At 37.4% G+C, this 15,989-nt stretch overlaps 1 protein-coding gene across 9 annotated transcripts in view; it reads right to left on the minus strand.

Annotated features, from left to right (window-relative positions):
* SH3TC1 (SH3 domain and tetratricopeptide repeats 1) overlaps nt 1–15,197 on the minus strand; it is a 37,533-nt gene extending 22,336 nt beyond the window's left edge. Inside the window, exons 1-6 of one of the 9 annotated variants that reach the window (XM_084517314.1) lie at nt 14,742–15,197; nt 12,692–12,971; nt 12,521–12,590; nt 10,967–11,146; nt 3,789–4,061; nt 1,453–1,527 (exon numbers count right to left, since the gene is read on the minus strand). In XM_084517314.1, the coding sequence (XP_084373440.1) occupies nt 1,453–1,527; nt 3,789–4,020 (307 nt within the window). In that variant the 5' untranslated portion in view covers nt 4,021–4,061; nt 10,967–11,146; nt 12,521–12,590; nt 12,692–12,971; nt 14,742–15,197. Of the gene's footprint in view, nt 1–1,452; nt 1,528–3,788; nt 4,062–10,915; nt 10,931–10,966; nt 11,162–12,520; nt 12,598–12,691; nt 12,972–14,741 lie in introns of those variants that run through there. The other 8 variants (XM_084517313.1, XM_084517311.1, XM_084517309.1 and 5 more) reach the window with 8 other exon arrangements.
* Between the last annotated feature and the right edge of the window lie 792 nt (nt 15,198–15,989).

A 15,989-nucleotide genomic window follows, 5' to 3' on the forward strand; every position in this document is an offset into this window, starting at 1 on the left:
ATCCAGTAAAATAGATACTTTCACATTCTAAAGTGTTGCATCTTAATCTGTTTTCGGAGTGCTTTCTGTTTCTGGAGTTTTATGACTGACTTGAACCTGAATTAGCCATTACTTTAATGTCAGTAAGGGTTTCTCAGAGATGCAAAGCAGTATTACTGAATTACAAGACCTCTGTATAGCTGTGGTCATACAGTCAACTGTAAAGCACAAAACACAAACTAAAGCCTTTGAGTGTTACTCAGATCACTTTTAGGTAAGAGCGTTGTTGATCTTTTCATTTTATTCGAAGCCATGACAGATACCAGCGCAAGAAAAGACTTATTTTTAAAAAGTTTGCTTAAATTATTTTTCATAATCAAATTACCTTCAAGTTAAATATTTAACTCTATAAACATGATTTAAGTCTTATATGGGTTAATAAGACTGAAATAATAAATGCGTTGAACTAAACGGACTAAAATATGTGTGCTTCTGCCAAGAGAACAAATAGTAATGGCTTATCGGAATGAAATATAGTCCAAAACCCAATTGCACCTGTGGTACAATTGTGGTCCTGTCTGCCCTGATCCATACCCTTAATTAAAAACCCAAATTCTATATGGGTGAGGCAAGCATGAATAATTTCCGTACAAACCACCATATGCCAGAAAACATCCCAGTGTTGTTTCCAATTTCTTTATCTCTAGAGCAGAGTCCAGGAGACTGGGTTCAGGGGCTGCTTTACATTCAGTGAGTTAAGTCTGTATGCTTCATGCAAATACTGAAGCCAGACAGACTACAGAGGACATCAAGCACAGATATTTCTAAGATATCAACATCTCCCAAATTATCAGAGGAGTCATTGATCTGTTGGTACAGGAGCACCTAGTTTGCTTGAAGGAAGGGAGTAGAAACTCCAGAATGATGAGGAATTCACACATTTCCTTTAAGAGTCAAATCTTTTGATATCAACCAGTCTGTTATTTTTCATTTTCCATAAGAAAAAAATGTGATGACACCCTCCATTCACAGAGGGAGCTAGGAGCCCACCTCAAAAGAAGCCTGTTGTGTTTCCTGAAGAACTCAACTCCAGCTTTATTAAAAATACAGCATGTTAAATTTTGAGACTTAGAAGGGCTGCAAACTTAGAAATAAAACATTTGAAGAACTGAAACCCGTACATAAAACAGTGAAGTTTTTATTTGCTTCTCTTGTTTTTATTAGCCATTCCAGTATAGTCCATAAATAGTTTCTAAGTTTTATTGCAGTTAATAAATTACTTTTTTTTTTTTTTTAATGAGAAATTGTCAACAAATCATATGTAGAAATTAGGCACTTCATAGATGCCATGAAGCATGTCATAAAATTAGAGGAATGACAACTGCAAATGCTGTTGTTGTAGCTGTCTCTATTTGAAAAAGAAATGAGAAAGCATTGCATGATTGCATGATATAAAAGCAGAAAAATTCTTACCAGTTGGAAAATTCTCAGCTTGACTGGGAAGGGTCCTTGAACTGACATTTGTGCATTTTCCATTTTGTGGATAATCTATTATGATAAACAAATGAGCAGTTAAGTGCATTTTCAATGTCCACATAAATAATCACTTTCATTTGATGCTCTTGAGAAGTACTAGAACAAAATAAATATTTTTTCCCTTTCTGCTTTATAATTCTCCAAAATTTTAAAAGTATCTAAAGATCATTTCTCTCCTACCAGGGAGAAAGTTAAATCTTGATTTTATCCTAATGTGAAGCTTTAAGATGGAATTTTCCATCAATAGAAAATTGCTGAAAAGGAAAACTGAAGTCCCATTTGGGAGGGAGCAAAAGTCAGACACCATTGTTTCTTCACTTACACCTATACTAAAAAGTGGCCTCCACAGAAGTTTCAGTAGTATAAATTGCAATTAGTATCAATGACACATACCAATGCATACACAGGGAGCAATAATCCTTCTCTTTATAATTGTTACAAATTTAACACTTGGGAGAGGGATAATGTAAAAAATAAGAGTGAACTGAAGTTTTAAAAAATTAACTCCAAAAAAAAATTTTTGTTTTTTTTGACTCATATTTCTTCCAGTCCTTTTGGAAATGGTAGGTTTTCATGCTAGAAAACACACGCCCAAGCAAGTTCTGTTTTCTCAAGGTTCCCTGAGCAAAAATCAATGAAGCCAAAGCTTGATATTTCTGAGACTGAAAGTGGTAGGAAAAGGTCTTTCTTTTTTAAAAGAAAAAATCTGATGCAATTTTCATGTATCTTAAAAGGAGAGCAGTGGAAAATGTCTTAAGAAAATGGTTGCAATATAGTAGGATGTGGAAATATCTTCCCTTTCAGTGATTTTGTTGATATTACATGAACAATGGCACACGACCAACTAGGAATACAAAAGCACAGAATTTTCCTACATCAGAAATAAAACAGTACACAGTAAAAGCATCATCTTTAAGGATAATTATTACTATACTAGCATTAGAAATTGAAGTTCCCAAGCACTTTGGATTTCGCAGGAGAGTAGGTGGTGTCATAGAATCAGAATCACAGAAATGCTGGAGATTGGAAGGGACCCCTGGAGTTCCTCTGGTCCATCTCCCTGCTCAGCCAGAAGTACTAGATAACTGTCAAAACTCTAACAACATATTATAAGTTTTATTATTACCCAGTAGTCAATAAGGGCAATTTATTGATAGATGTTTCTGGTATGTGAAATAGGCATTACTGTTATTTCGATAGTATCAGATACAGATTTTTCTTGAAAGGTATTTGCTGAGATGTTAATACCCAGCAGGTAATGTTTTATGTTAAAACTAAACCTAATTTCCGTTACTTTGGGGAAGAAGCAAAAACTATGAGCAAGCATTTTATTACTCAAGGGAGTTTAATTACAAATAATGGTTTGCTATAAAATTTAAGTTAAAGCATAGAAGTTACTATAAATACCTTTTAAACATTTTCTGAAATTCTATAATTAGATTCAAAGATTTAACATGCATTCCATGCCCCATTCTTAATGAATGGATGACTTGCATGCTTCTTGGCAAACTGAAAAGAAACTTTATACTGCCCTGGGATGCTTGTACCTGGTATTCCTGGATGTCAGGAGAGTTGCAGCTGTCAACAGAAAGACATCGTCTTTCTAAGCCACAGGACATACAATTTAAAATGAAATAAGTTTTCGTGGTCTCTAAAAGTATATTCACATTTAGAAAGCTCATATTCAGACCTACTAAAAAGTAGGAGTTTGGCCACATAGGTCTGACAGACCTATGCCACTCCACTGGTCCACCCAGAAAGTGTTTCTGACTTGCATATTTTTACAGCATGAAGTATGTTTTCATTTGCAGAAAAATAAAGATGGTATATGGTATTGTAAAATGGAAACATGCAGTCTAACTTGTCTTTACTTCCAGCTCTCAGAGATTATAGCAAAAAATGCGAAGCAAAGTACCTGCAGTTCACTCTTCTGGCTCTTGGATTCTGATAATTTTCATCTCATCTAATTTTAACTAACATAGAGTTTCTATATAGATTATTTAGTTTGCAAACCTCTGCAGCATTACTACAGAGGAAATACGGCTGTTCGCCTTGTACTGTAGATGTAGGTCAGAAAAAAACTCAGTGGAAAAACACGACAGCTCTCTGCTAGCACACTGCAAGCAATGTTTTTGTTAAAAACAAAACAAAACAAAAAAACCACTCATTTACCATTCCCTCCAAACAATAATAATAAAAAAAAAAAAATAAAAAATTAAATGCAAAGGTAAGTCAAGAGCAAAGTGATCAGAATGTATTGATAGAGGTCTTACCCATTTGTTGTTCTTGCAGAGTGTCTGTCTTGCCTCCATCCCTGGCAGTGCTCATGGCACCACTGGCTGCCTCACATTCCCAGCTAGGCATGCACATTCCCTGCTCTGTTTCATTTCTTTCCAAGTTACTGCCTTGCTTTCCCTCTGAAGTAGGAGCAGGGGTTCCCTCCTCCATGGTGCCATCAGAGCTGAGCACAGACATGCCACCTCCTGCTGCCAAACTTGCCATCATTTGCAGGTCCTCACAGTGACATAATTAACATTATCAATGATCTGAGAGAAAAATAAAATAAAATAATGTATTTAAAAAAATCTCAGAATACATGCACGTATGCGAGAGCTGTCCTCTGTCTTCTGTGGGAGTTATTTTTAATTGTAATAAATGTTAAAGTATTATTTCACAACCCACCAGGATTGGAGACCCAAGTCATGGAGGACAGAAAAGAGAATAAAGAAAGGAACATAATGGAGAAAAAGCAATTACTATGACAACACTAAGATGTTATTGCTTTGTCACAGGGACAGTTGACCTGTGATCAGCTGTACAACGTGACAGGAAGGGAAGAAGCTGTTGGAAACACAGCAGCTGGCAGGGGAAAGCACTCAGAGCTATTCTGCTGCTGCTTGAATCTGAAGATACAAATAGGGGTGGGAAGAAGAAAGGAGTGCTTCCCCAGGCTGGGTGTTGGGATACACCCTATGAAAGATATCCAAGTTCCATGTGCGAGCAATCTGAAATACTCTAGAAACTTCTCCAGAAACTACACTGGAAGCAGTGAGGAAACATCCTCATTGTCATACCTTAACCCTAGTCCTGGGCAAGGCACTTTACCTAATGAATACCTCACTCTCCCTCACTGCACATCTCGAACGAAGAGGAAATCAAGTTTACTACATACTTTTGGGGACAGGGTGTCTGAAATTCACTAGTGTTTGTAATTTCCCTTTTGAAAACACTGCTTGTCACTGTCTGACTTTTGCTTTAGACTTCTTTCAGACAGAACTGGTACATAACACCCAAACTCATCCCAGAAAAAGCTCCTGCAGTCAGGTGTCATTGCTGCTTTAGTGACAAAGCACTCAGTAGGTTTGACTAATAGCAGCACTCCAAGGCCTGAAGTGAAACATATTTGTGTCCACTGCTAATTATTTGTTCCTGGACAGCTCTAAGGCAGAGCCTCCAAGGTATTGCGTCATTAGTATTAACATAGGCAATGCAGGGGAAAACATTTTCTGAAGGTGACAAGGATGGAACGGGTACTGCATGCTTAATTGCAACAAGCAGGCAAAGTTTTATAAATCCAGTTAAAGAATGAATCCTCTGGAGGAACCCCCAGTGCTGGAAGACTGGTATAAAAGCATCCAAATATGTCTTTGCAGTAAAGCAGCAGAGATCTACTGAAGCTTGAGGCTGTTGGCAGCAATACTGTTACTGGCACGAACATCAGGAAAAAGCAATAGAAATGGAAGTAGAGCACAAGTAGTTGCAAGCTTCACTGCTCCCTTTACAGGTTGCTGACTTGAGATGTAACCATGAAATGGGATCTTCAGGACAAGCTAGTTCAGTCTCAAAACCCAGTTTTAAAGGTTGGACTAAACAATCTTCAAGGTCTTTTCCAACTGAACAATTCTATGATTCTGTGTAAAAAGTGGAACAGACATCATCTCCAGTGCATCTGCAAAAGATGAAGCTCATGTAGCCAGCACGTCCCACTGATATTTGGACCCACTTCCTCAGTGGGTTCTCACAGACCTCTTTAATTGGTTTCATAAAGCCACAGGATAGATTTTTCCCTTAGTTCTGTCACTGGGACTCAAACCCAAATTCCTCTGTGCTTACTCCAGCCGTGCCCATTAACAAGCGACTATCACTGTAAGTATATCAAACTTGTAATCTTTGTGAAATTTCCTCTGCTGCTTCTTGTCCAGAAGAATTGGTTAAAAACGAAGCTGTAGATGAAAGACTGCTTCTGCTCTTCCAAAACCTCAGACTAGTGCCCAGTAACCCTAGTGTCCCTTTATGATCTACCTTTAGACTGGTCTGCAAATCTCTCTCTTCTCTATTGTAGTGGGTTTATATGGGCAGGAGTGGTGGAGATGAAATGCTGTAGACTGACTGCAGCCCCCATTCACTGCTCCCCTACTCTGCTCAGGGGGAGAAGGTAGAAGAGGGTGGATTTAGGGAAGGTGTTTTTAAGTTTGTTTTCCTTGTTTCTCACTTCTCTAGCTTGTTAATGTGTTGGGTCTGTCTGAGCTGGAGTCACCTTTTCCCTGCAGCAGCCCATACAGTGCTGTGCTCTGCACTCGTAGCTGGAACAGCACTGATATCACTCCAGTGTTGTGTCTATTGCTGCATAGTGCTGGCACAGCATCAGGTCTCCTTCCAAGCCCCCAAGAGCCATCAGGTTGGGGGTGGGCAAATGATGGGGAGGGGACATCGCCAGGGCAGCTGACCTAAACCAACCAAAGGGATATTCCATAACACCTGATGTCACACTCAGCAATAAAAAGGAGGGCTCTCATGGGGGAGGGGGCTGTTCCTCCTGAACAACCACTATGCATTTTGAGGCCCTGCTTCCCAGAACGTGGCTGAACATCACTTGTTGATGGGAAGTAGAGAATAATTTTTTCCCTTCTCTCTGTGCTTCCACGCAGACTTGCTGTTTCTGTGGTTTGTTTTTCTCCCCATTCCCTTTCCCTTTAATTAAACCTTTCTCATCTCAAACCTTGAGTTCTCTGTATTGTATTTTCTCCCCCTTCCTCTTTGAGGAGAGGGGGAGTGAGAGAGTGGTTGTGGTGGAGCTTGGCTGCCCACCTGAGTAAAAACACCACAGTTAGTAATAAGCAATAAATTTCTCTAATCTTCCTACATGGAGTCTGTTTTGCTCATTATGGTAATTGTTGAGTCATCTCCCTGCCCTTACCTGAACCCTTGAGCCCTCTTCATCATATTTTCTCCCCCTTTCCCTTTGAGGAGGGGGAATGAGAGAGTGGTTGTGGTGGAGCTCAGCTGCCCACCTGAGTAAAACCACCACATCTGTTCACTATGAAATGGGGAATCTTAAAGCACGTTGTTCCAGCTTGCCCTTTCACATACACACTTTCCAGCACTTTGCTCCGTAACAAGCCTCATGTCATAGGTTCCATAACCTAAGCAAACTGATGGCCATTGTGACCAGTGGCACCAGCCCCTCGCTGCCTGCCGTGGTGGGCAGACACACAGGACAAGGCAGCGATCTGTTTGCACAACCTCCATACTGTTTTGCAGTCATGAGAACTTTAGCCCACAGAGCACTTGAATAAACAGTAAAATATGTATAGACAGAAGAATGTTACACAATGATAACAAATTAACAAGGTATACATGAAGGTAGTATGATCAACTGAGAGAATTAAACCACATAAATTAATGAAGTATAAAGAGATTAGGATGAACATTGTTTTAATATTTTTGTTGTCCCCTTTCACTATTTTTTTTTTTTTAAGTGCCTGTCAGAGTGGCAAGGCCGATTTTCAGAAGACTGTGCTGTAGCTCTGTGGTTCTCACCATGAAGTTATATCTTATATACACTTACAAAACACAGACAAAAACTCAAAACTCAATGTATCTTAGTAATTACACCTAAGAGTATTTCTACTAATATATCTAGGTAACATTGCAGTTCTTACTTCTGATCTCAATTTTGTCTAACTCTCCTGTAAAACTTTGTATCTGTCCTTATGATCTAATTATAAATAATTAAAAATGCAGGCTTGCAGAGCCTGAACTCACATTACTAGAGATATGCTTATCCATTTATATAGCTGGTCTTTTCCTTAGAGTAATGGCAGTAGCTAACACCATTCCTTTTCGTATTGTACCATGATTAGTATTTTTTCCACACTTATGAATTAAACACTTCTGTATCTGTCTTCTATGTGTGGTGTCTCATGAAGAAATACTGTGATATTAAGGATAACTAAATTCCATATGTAGTTTAAAATATACTGTTCTATGAATCTCAAAGCCAGTTCTTATTTTTAGATCAGATTATCCTTAATCCCAGAAGTGAAATTCAATATTCAGAATCTTAATATTTTCCATCATCTGCTACTACAAGCAGAAATATCTTCCTTTAAAAGTTTTACCAAAAATCATAATGTAACTTGTATTCTTAGAATTCAGTTGAGGTAGAGAACAGATATAGATTAAATCTTCCTATCTTCTGCATGAGTGCCTGCCTGTTGGTAAGGGTAACATATATAAACAGGATTATGAATGAACCTATAGAGCATGGTGCTGCAAAAACAAGAACAAGTGGGACTTTGAATGAGTCAAGATAAATATGATCTATTTAAGAAGCCATAGTATCTAAGAGCCTAAGGCAAGGAACAAATCAGGATGGGGGAAATAAAAGTAAAAGTGATAAATTCTCAATATTTTCTCTTCCCTTTTCCAAAATACACAGAATTAAAATTAAGATCTCAAAAACCTTTGACAGACATGCTCAGCTCTGCAGTTTTCTTTCCCATCTTTAAGGTTTACCTTAAAGTGTCAGCCTATGTAGCTATATACAAGCACTGAGACACTGAGAACAAGACTGTCAATCATTTCCCTGCAGGTAGGCACCTTGTCTACCTGGGCACTTTAGAATGCCTTTTTCATTTTTTTAAAAACAAACAAACAAACAAACAAACAAAAACACATCTAAACACATCTCAAGGGATACAAATTTGGACCCAAGTGACAAATCTTTCACTGAATTTTGCATCACGTCTGTTCTTTTACTGTTCACCTTTGAATATCAAGTACCCCAAGGAGCAAAACTGTAACATAAAAACAATGCTAAGGTATGTCAGCATCTTTATTATGCTTGGTGTTTTCTCATCTATTATCAAATAGTTCCAATACACATTAAAACAGATTCAGAAGCACTAAAGCAGAGGAAAACTTTTAACTACTATAAGATTTAATAAATATTAACCTTCAGTGCTTGAATCACTCAAATATATTTCATAAACATATAGCCCCAACTTCTACTACTGTATTTACTAGAAACTAGCTATTCAGTGATAGCAACAATTACAAGATAATGAAGAAGTGGAGTAAAGATTTGTTCTAATATCTTGATTACTAACTTTGTCTTTTAAAGCTAGTTCTGTATTTGTGTGCACTGACAAAACATTTTACTTACATCTTATGTACTTTGAGGCTCAACCAAGAAATTAATATTTGGTGTAGGATGCTGTCCAAAAAAGCCAGTGATCTTCTCATTTTTTGAAACCAACCTCTGTGCAAAAGCCACGCACACAAGAGGTGTGCAATTTCCCTCTGTTGCTGCTTCCTTTTCATTGAGTGCCTGTATCTGTTTTCAAAACACAGATACAGAAGAAAAAACACATAGCTTGATATTTTCCATTACCCTGACTATGAAGGTGGAGGTTTTTTTCCCCCTCTGTTTTTTGGTGTTGTTTTAAGAGGAGTTGTGGATGATAGGAACATTAATTTTCACTTCAGTCAATTTCTTCCAATTAAAGAGGGTTGAAAAAGAAAACTAATAACATATGCTGAACAGGTTCTGTCTATATCTTTAAAGGTGTATTTTTAAGTCTGAGAAAGGTGCCCAGTATATAAAACAGGTTGTATTTTAACTAGTTGCCAAAAAACTGCATGCAGAGATTATTTGTGGTCATACAGGAGTGCTATAGAGGTGCTGGAGAAATAACCAGAGTCCAGAAGTAAATGTAAAGTTCAATTAGTTTATCCAAGGGGATAATTCGTACATATTGGGAACGTTGCTGTGATTGCTCCTTTTGTGCATTAATTCCTATCTTTAAGGCAAATGAGCAACTGCTACTTTCTTTCCCTCCTCATCTCAACTCACCTGCGCCCCTCCTGGAACATGGGCAACTCTTCTATATTTAAGTCTCTAGCCTCTTCTGTACCCAATACAACAGAGCACTTGTAGCCCCCAAATTTTTACTCATCTTGTGGTGTGTTGCATTCCTCAGGGGCTCCAAACCAAGAAAGGCTACTAACAAAACCTGTGTTACACCTCCATTTGAAGCACATTTGCCTGTATTCTTGATCTTGTTCTCTGCAGTCTGCACAGGATCAAGACCATTCAAATAGTCAGATCCAAAGTTAAACTAAATGATTTTCCCAAACTGATGCTAGATTATTTTGTTATTCTTTCTTCCATGTTTCTCTCAACTCACGTTTGCTTCACCTCTTCTCTATTAGGCTAGAAACATCTCACTACTATTACAAACTTTGTACTTAGAAAAAAATCACAGCCTTGGTCTTCATGTAAGTCAGTCATGGGCATGAATTCAAAAAAATAATCCATACTATGTACTACGTAGGCAAAAATTAAAACAGTGAGTTTTTTTCCTTCAGTCCTACTATGTATTACACAGAAACGTAAAGCAAATCTGTAATCAAGTTACACGGATTTAGACATCTGAGCACTCTCCAAAAATGTAAGACAGACTCCTTTATCACTGAAGTTACTTCAGTGAAGTAACTAGGTTAGTTATCAATTCTTAGTAAGCTATGTTGCAAGCAGTATCATTTCTCATGTTTAGTCTACAAACAAAAGAGCCCCAGCTTCAAATCTGAAAGGTGCGATAGATTTCTTCAGGAGTTTTAACCCCTCATGATTCTTTTTTCTTCATACCTTTGTAGCACTGAAATATTCTTTCCACTCAACGTTTAGCTTTGAATGCACAATAAGTTCAAATCTTCCAAGTTTTGACACTGAGATTTGTAGACTCAAATCTAGGATTGCATAGCTGCTTAAAAATACACAAGTTTTATGGGTGCTTCAAAAGAAGATCAGATCACCACTAGAAAACTATAAAAGGTATCTGTGAATCTCAACACTTCGTTTTATGTGTTAGGTCTGACAGTTTGGCCTCTGGCAGCTAACGCAGCAGAATCAAGTAGGAGGAATGCTCTTGTCACAGAATAGCTCACACAACACTGCCCACAACAGCTTCTCAAACTACAACAGATCACATTCACACATTTTCCAGTACATTATTGGTACATAAAAGTATTAAACTACTAAAGTTGTCCCCCTTAACTGGCTGCAATTCTAACATGCTAACGATAAACATGGAGTCAGATGCCAGACCACAAGTACCTAAATAACGGTGAGAGGCAGAGGTACAGACACAGAGCACTGATTTCCTACCTTTTGCACGTAGGACTTGCTGCAACATGCCAGTAAACAGCAGGCAGATCTGTGCCTTCCTCCGCTCTGGTCAGAACTGACTCCAGCACAGCTCTTCCTGTTTGACCTTCTTATCTTTCCTGTTGATTGCACAGCCAGGCTGGGATGTGGTATGTACAATAAGTTGTCTATTAACTGATACTGTTAATTGAAAAGCTTTTTTTTAGGGGGAAAAAAACAACATTCACAAGTTGAGCTACTAAAGTTTATTATACAAAGCAGAAATGTATCAAATGTGCTGGAATTCATTTATTCCTGCTTTTCAAAACAATAATTCATTTTGTCATTTTGCATTAGCTGCTAAAAGGTTTCAATGGACATATCCAGGCCATTGTGCTAAGCAAGCATGTTCAGTCAAAGTAACAAATAGACCTTCAGATGAAGCACCAGGCTTCGTTTCCCCTTTACTTTTAATCACAGAATTAGATTTCTTGCTATCATTATGGCTACAAAAAGCCTCGTGAAGAATTATTTGACAGTGAACTCACTCTGATACACTTGGTTTTAAATTGCAAAGTGTAGGGCTTTGCAGCTCAATCATGCAATCTGCAGCCACATAGCATTAAATAAGTTTTGGAAGTTAAGGAATATATACACAAGCCTTTATCAATGATCCAGATTCCACAGCCTAAAGAAATGACCCACAAAGGCAAAGGAATAAGAATCCATCCCACTTCAAATTTATTGGCTTTTTGTCCTCTGCAATAAGATGAAGATGACTTTGTTTTTATCTTTTCTTTCTGCCTAACAGTGAATATTCCACACATGGCCACCTTGCTGGTAAGCACTATGTATGCCCAAAAGCCAGTGGTGTGGGCTGTCCTCAGCATTGCAGCAGGCACTAAATGAGAACAGAACAAAGAGAGGGTGTCTGCCCCAAAGTCTATACATCTGGTATCTCAGACATCCCCAGACAACAAAATCACAACGCACATTTAAGTTGCTTCTTGACTTTATAAGTAGTGATTAATTACAAATCACACTCTTGTTTACCTTACTTCAGCCAGTCATACTATATTAACATGAATTGTAAATACTACTTCACGCAGATTAGCCAATCTGTTCCCACAGTATGTTTGGGAACACTCCATCCTTCAAGAAATTATAAATTTTGAATTCTTTTCAAGTGAGTGTATAAATCATACCTAACCAACCATCCCACAGGGCTTCTCTCCTATTGGAATCTATTTGATATTGCTCAATAACAAAGTGCACAAAGCTGTGTTCTAGTACCACTTCAGTTTTAATTTATAAATTAGCTATGCCCACAGTATGAAATACCATATTTATATCACCATTTTACAAACAACTAATTTTCCATAACTTTTATAAATGTCTAAATCTTTTTAGCACATTTATTTAGTTTGTATACTGAAGGATAATCTTTTATCACATTATAAACTCAGATCTTTGCTGGTATTCCTTTTATTTATTTATTTATTTATTTTTTAATGTGAACCTAAAATAGTTTTGAAAAAAAAAAATCTAAACCTGTTTTCCTCCATGATTACCAACCTTCAATCTTCTGTTTCTATGCCCCAGTCACTGCAGAATCCATACACATGTACCACTGATTCGTGTGTTCCTAAAATCTCAAGAAGTACAAACAATTGTTTTAGAGAAGTGAAATCAGGAGAGACATATCTTGCTTAAGGAAACAAGTTACAAACTATCAGCTGAACTCACAGTTCCTTAACTTCCTTTTCAGTACCTTCTTCTTCAGCTGTCCTCTATGATTTTACTCCAAAGTGTATTTCATCATGCCATGTTTAGTTTCATGGGGATGTCTACTTCCATGTAGTTTAGGTGGAAGTATGAAAACTAAGTTTTCATCCTCAGGGCAATGCTATCAGAAGTTTGCTCTCGTCTTTTTAAAAGAATACCAATCCACATTACAGAGATTTTATTCAGCGTTACTGAAGTTGTGAACAGCTGTTCCCATGAAATAACTCTAGAGACCAATATACTGTAGCAAACAGGAAGAAGGCAAAGTTAGCAGGGTGGTTTCCGTATTAGTAATCACATCCATTGGACTACATTTTAATCACAAAAATTTGCTACGTATGAGTTGTGCCACCTGCTCAGGTTTCCTTACGTGAAAGAACAGTCTTCAGAAATCATCTTGTTTAACTATAAAGATTACAAGCAGACTTGACAGCCTGTTTATGTGTGGTTGTCCCTGAGCTTTTCAGAATCATTAAAAGAAGCTGCCAGGAGGACATTGCGTGTTGAAACAAGAAACTTCCTCTAATTGTCTTTCTCTGTCATTGTTTTTCATTATCCTGTTTGTCTGCCCTTCTGCAGCTGCATATTTGTCCAGCAGCTTTTCATTAGAACAGCTTGCATTGGGAAAAACAACACATTTTAATAGTCAGGCCAGGCTACACCTTCTATTATAACTACTCTTCCATCACAGTTAGAGATATACCTATGAAAGCATATTTTAGCCTGCTACCAAAGGGACCAACTGTAATGCTTAAGCGCATTGAAATGTAACTTATTTGGAAACCTTATTAACTGATAACTTGCAGCAAATAACAGATTTAGGCAAGAAGGGGTCTTTCTACCTGTTTACTAAATTCCTGCCAGATAATCTTTCATCTCAAGCCCACGATGTGTTACAAAGCCTATTTACCCTTGCTGAATCCTATAATAAAAGAACCTCTTCTGTTTAATGTTTTGCTCAAATTAACATTCATCACTTCAGCTGGCATGACAAACTTGAAGTCATGCAAGTTGCTGCTTTTTTGGCTGAATTATTCTCTTTGTTTTATTTCATCCAGCAGTTGAGGTATACTCACAAAACAAACAAAAGCAATGCAATACAATCTGAACTGTAAATTTAAGAGAAATACCAATTGAGCACACAGATGTAAAATCTGTACAGCTTGGAGTGTGAGCCTACAGTAGTAACCTTTTATTTAAGGAACTTGCCTAAATAATGATATATATTTTTAACAGGCTTACTAATGTGCACGTTGTGTCAATGTTTCAATATTACAGCTGCATAAAACTTCCTTATAAATAGGCTTAGCCATATGTTTCCTTTTGATTAGCGTGTTATCTCTCCAGTGACTGCACATACAGTTAGGTAAAGAGTTAAAGTGTTTTCTCCCAGAGTCCTGTCATCTTTTCCCCTGCCTGGTTGGAACCCAGATAGCTTTACTTCCCCCAGGTCTTGGAAAAAACACCACCCCAGCTCCACAGGCTGGGTTAGAAAGGAAAAACAGAAAACATGAAAAGAAAAATATACTCCCATCCATCTGTAAGGAAATGCCGTCGCCTTGTAGTCTGCAGGAAAATGCTGAGTCAAAACATCCAGCTGTTACACTGCTTCAACACTGTTCCTTAGCTATTTACCTAGCACACTAAATAACAGCTAAGTTTACTTACAATTATCACACATTAATAATAGTTTCTATTAAGCTCGTTATCCCTCAACAAACCACAACATGGTACACTCCTGACAAAACTTCCTCCTAAGTTTAGCAGCTCCTGAGAACCACTGTTAGTTGCTTGAGGACATTTTTGGCCACGGACCAAAAAGCCAACAAGCTCATACCAGTGAAAACATTTGGGCTCGTATCCCAGTCCAGGCAGGCAAGAAGGTCATGATAGGACTCCCTGTTCTGTTTCAGCCATGACACAGATTTCAGGTCTCTCACGTATTAGAGAAAAAGAAACCTTCTAGAATAGTTTCATCATCTCACAATAAAAAATAGTATTTCACACTTACCACTCAGAAGATTTATCATTTCCTTCCTTCTGTATCACCAAGATTTATTTTCTGACCCACAGCCATAACAACCTCCCATAATCAGGTACACACTTTGGATTCACACATACCACAGACAGCTTATACTTCTTCATGACCCCCAAACCAAAAGCAGTCAGGGTTTGTATTCACAAGCTCCAGTACAGGGAACAAGCTTTCTCTATTTTATTATTAAAGCTGTTAGATGAAATTGAATTCCATATATCTTTCCTTAGTCACTGCAATTAACAAACCACCTAGAAATTCAGGTCTCTAAAAAGCACAAAAAAGCCTTAAGAATTTAGGAAATGTATTTTGACATAGAGGCAATAGTACTGCTCTTCTACAAACCTACAACTATTAAAAAGAGGAAGGTGAAATAGAATTATCTAAACTTAGTTCAATTTATACTTTAATTGCCACCACCACCCCTGCATAACCTGAAGAGACACCTTTTAAAGCATTTTGGGCAACTTAAAGGAAAATGAGCACTTCCTTTCATTAACAGTTGAATTTTTTTTTTTTTTTCATTAAAGGTTGACTTATCCAGCTGCTTAAAGTTTTCAGGGAGAAAGAGTTAAGGACAAATCTGTAACCTTCCTATGGATTACCAAGGAAAGCGAATATGATGATATGTTATCTACTCTGTTCAAATGAATGTAATGCTTCTTTTCCTTTGAAGAAATATCTTCTTTTTCACGTTAGCCATTCAGAAAAGGACACTAATCTAGGTTTTTCACTGAGTGAGTTTCTTATTTATATTGTCAGAGTTTTCCCTCTAGTTTTTAAAACAGAAAACTATTTCAGTATATCTGAACATGTTTACTGTGAGGATTTAAAACCAGACTGGAGTAGGAGGCCATGGCTTCTATTGTATGCTGAAATCTGCAGTACTGAAATTTCAGCAGTCTGTTAGGTGATTCTGATTAGTGCTTGAAAATACAGTGTGAAGGAACTGTACTTATTGGAACCTGAATATATATGGAATACAGATATTTCATAAGCTAATTTTGGTATTAAGGAAGTAAATTTTGACTTAGGCATCCAAAGTGGAGGAAATCACTATATATAAATATATATTTCAATGTAGACTCAGTAAAATAAAGGTTTGCTTTTGTCTCTGCTGATGCTCTGCGAAAGGATATGCCTGAAGGAATACCTGGAGGACCAAAACAATAGATAGCCACCAGATTAGAAATTATCATAAAACTGTGATTTATTATCATGTCA

This window comes from Aythya ferina (genome assembly GCF_964211825.1).
Source record: "Aythya ferina genome assembly, chromosome: 4".
Lineage (NCBI taxonomy): Eukaryota > Metazoa > Chordata > Aves > Anseriformes > Anatidae > Aythya > Aythya ferina.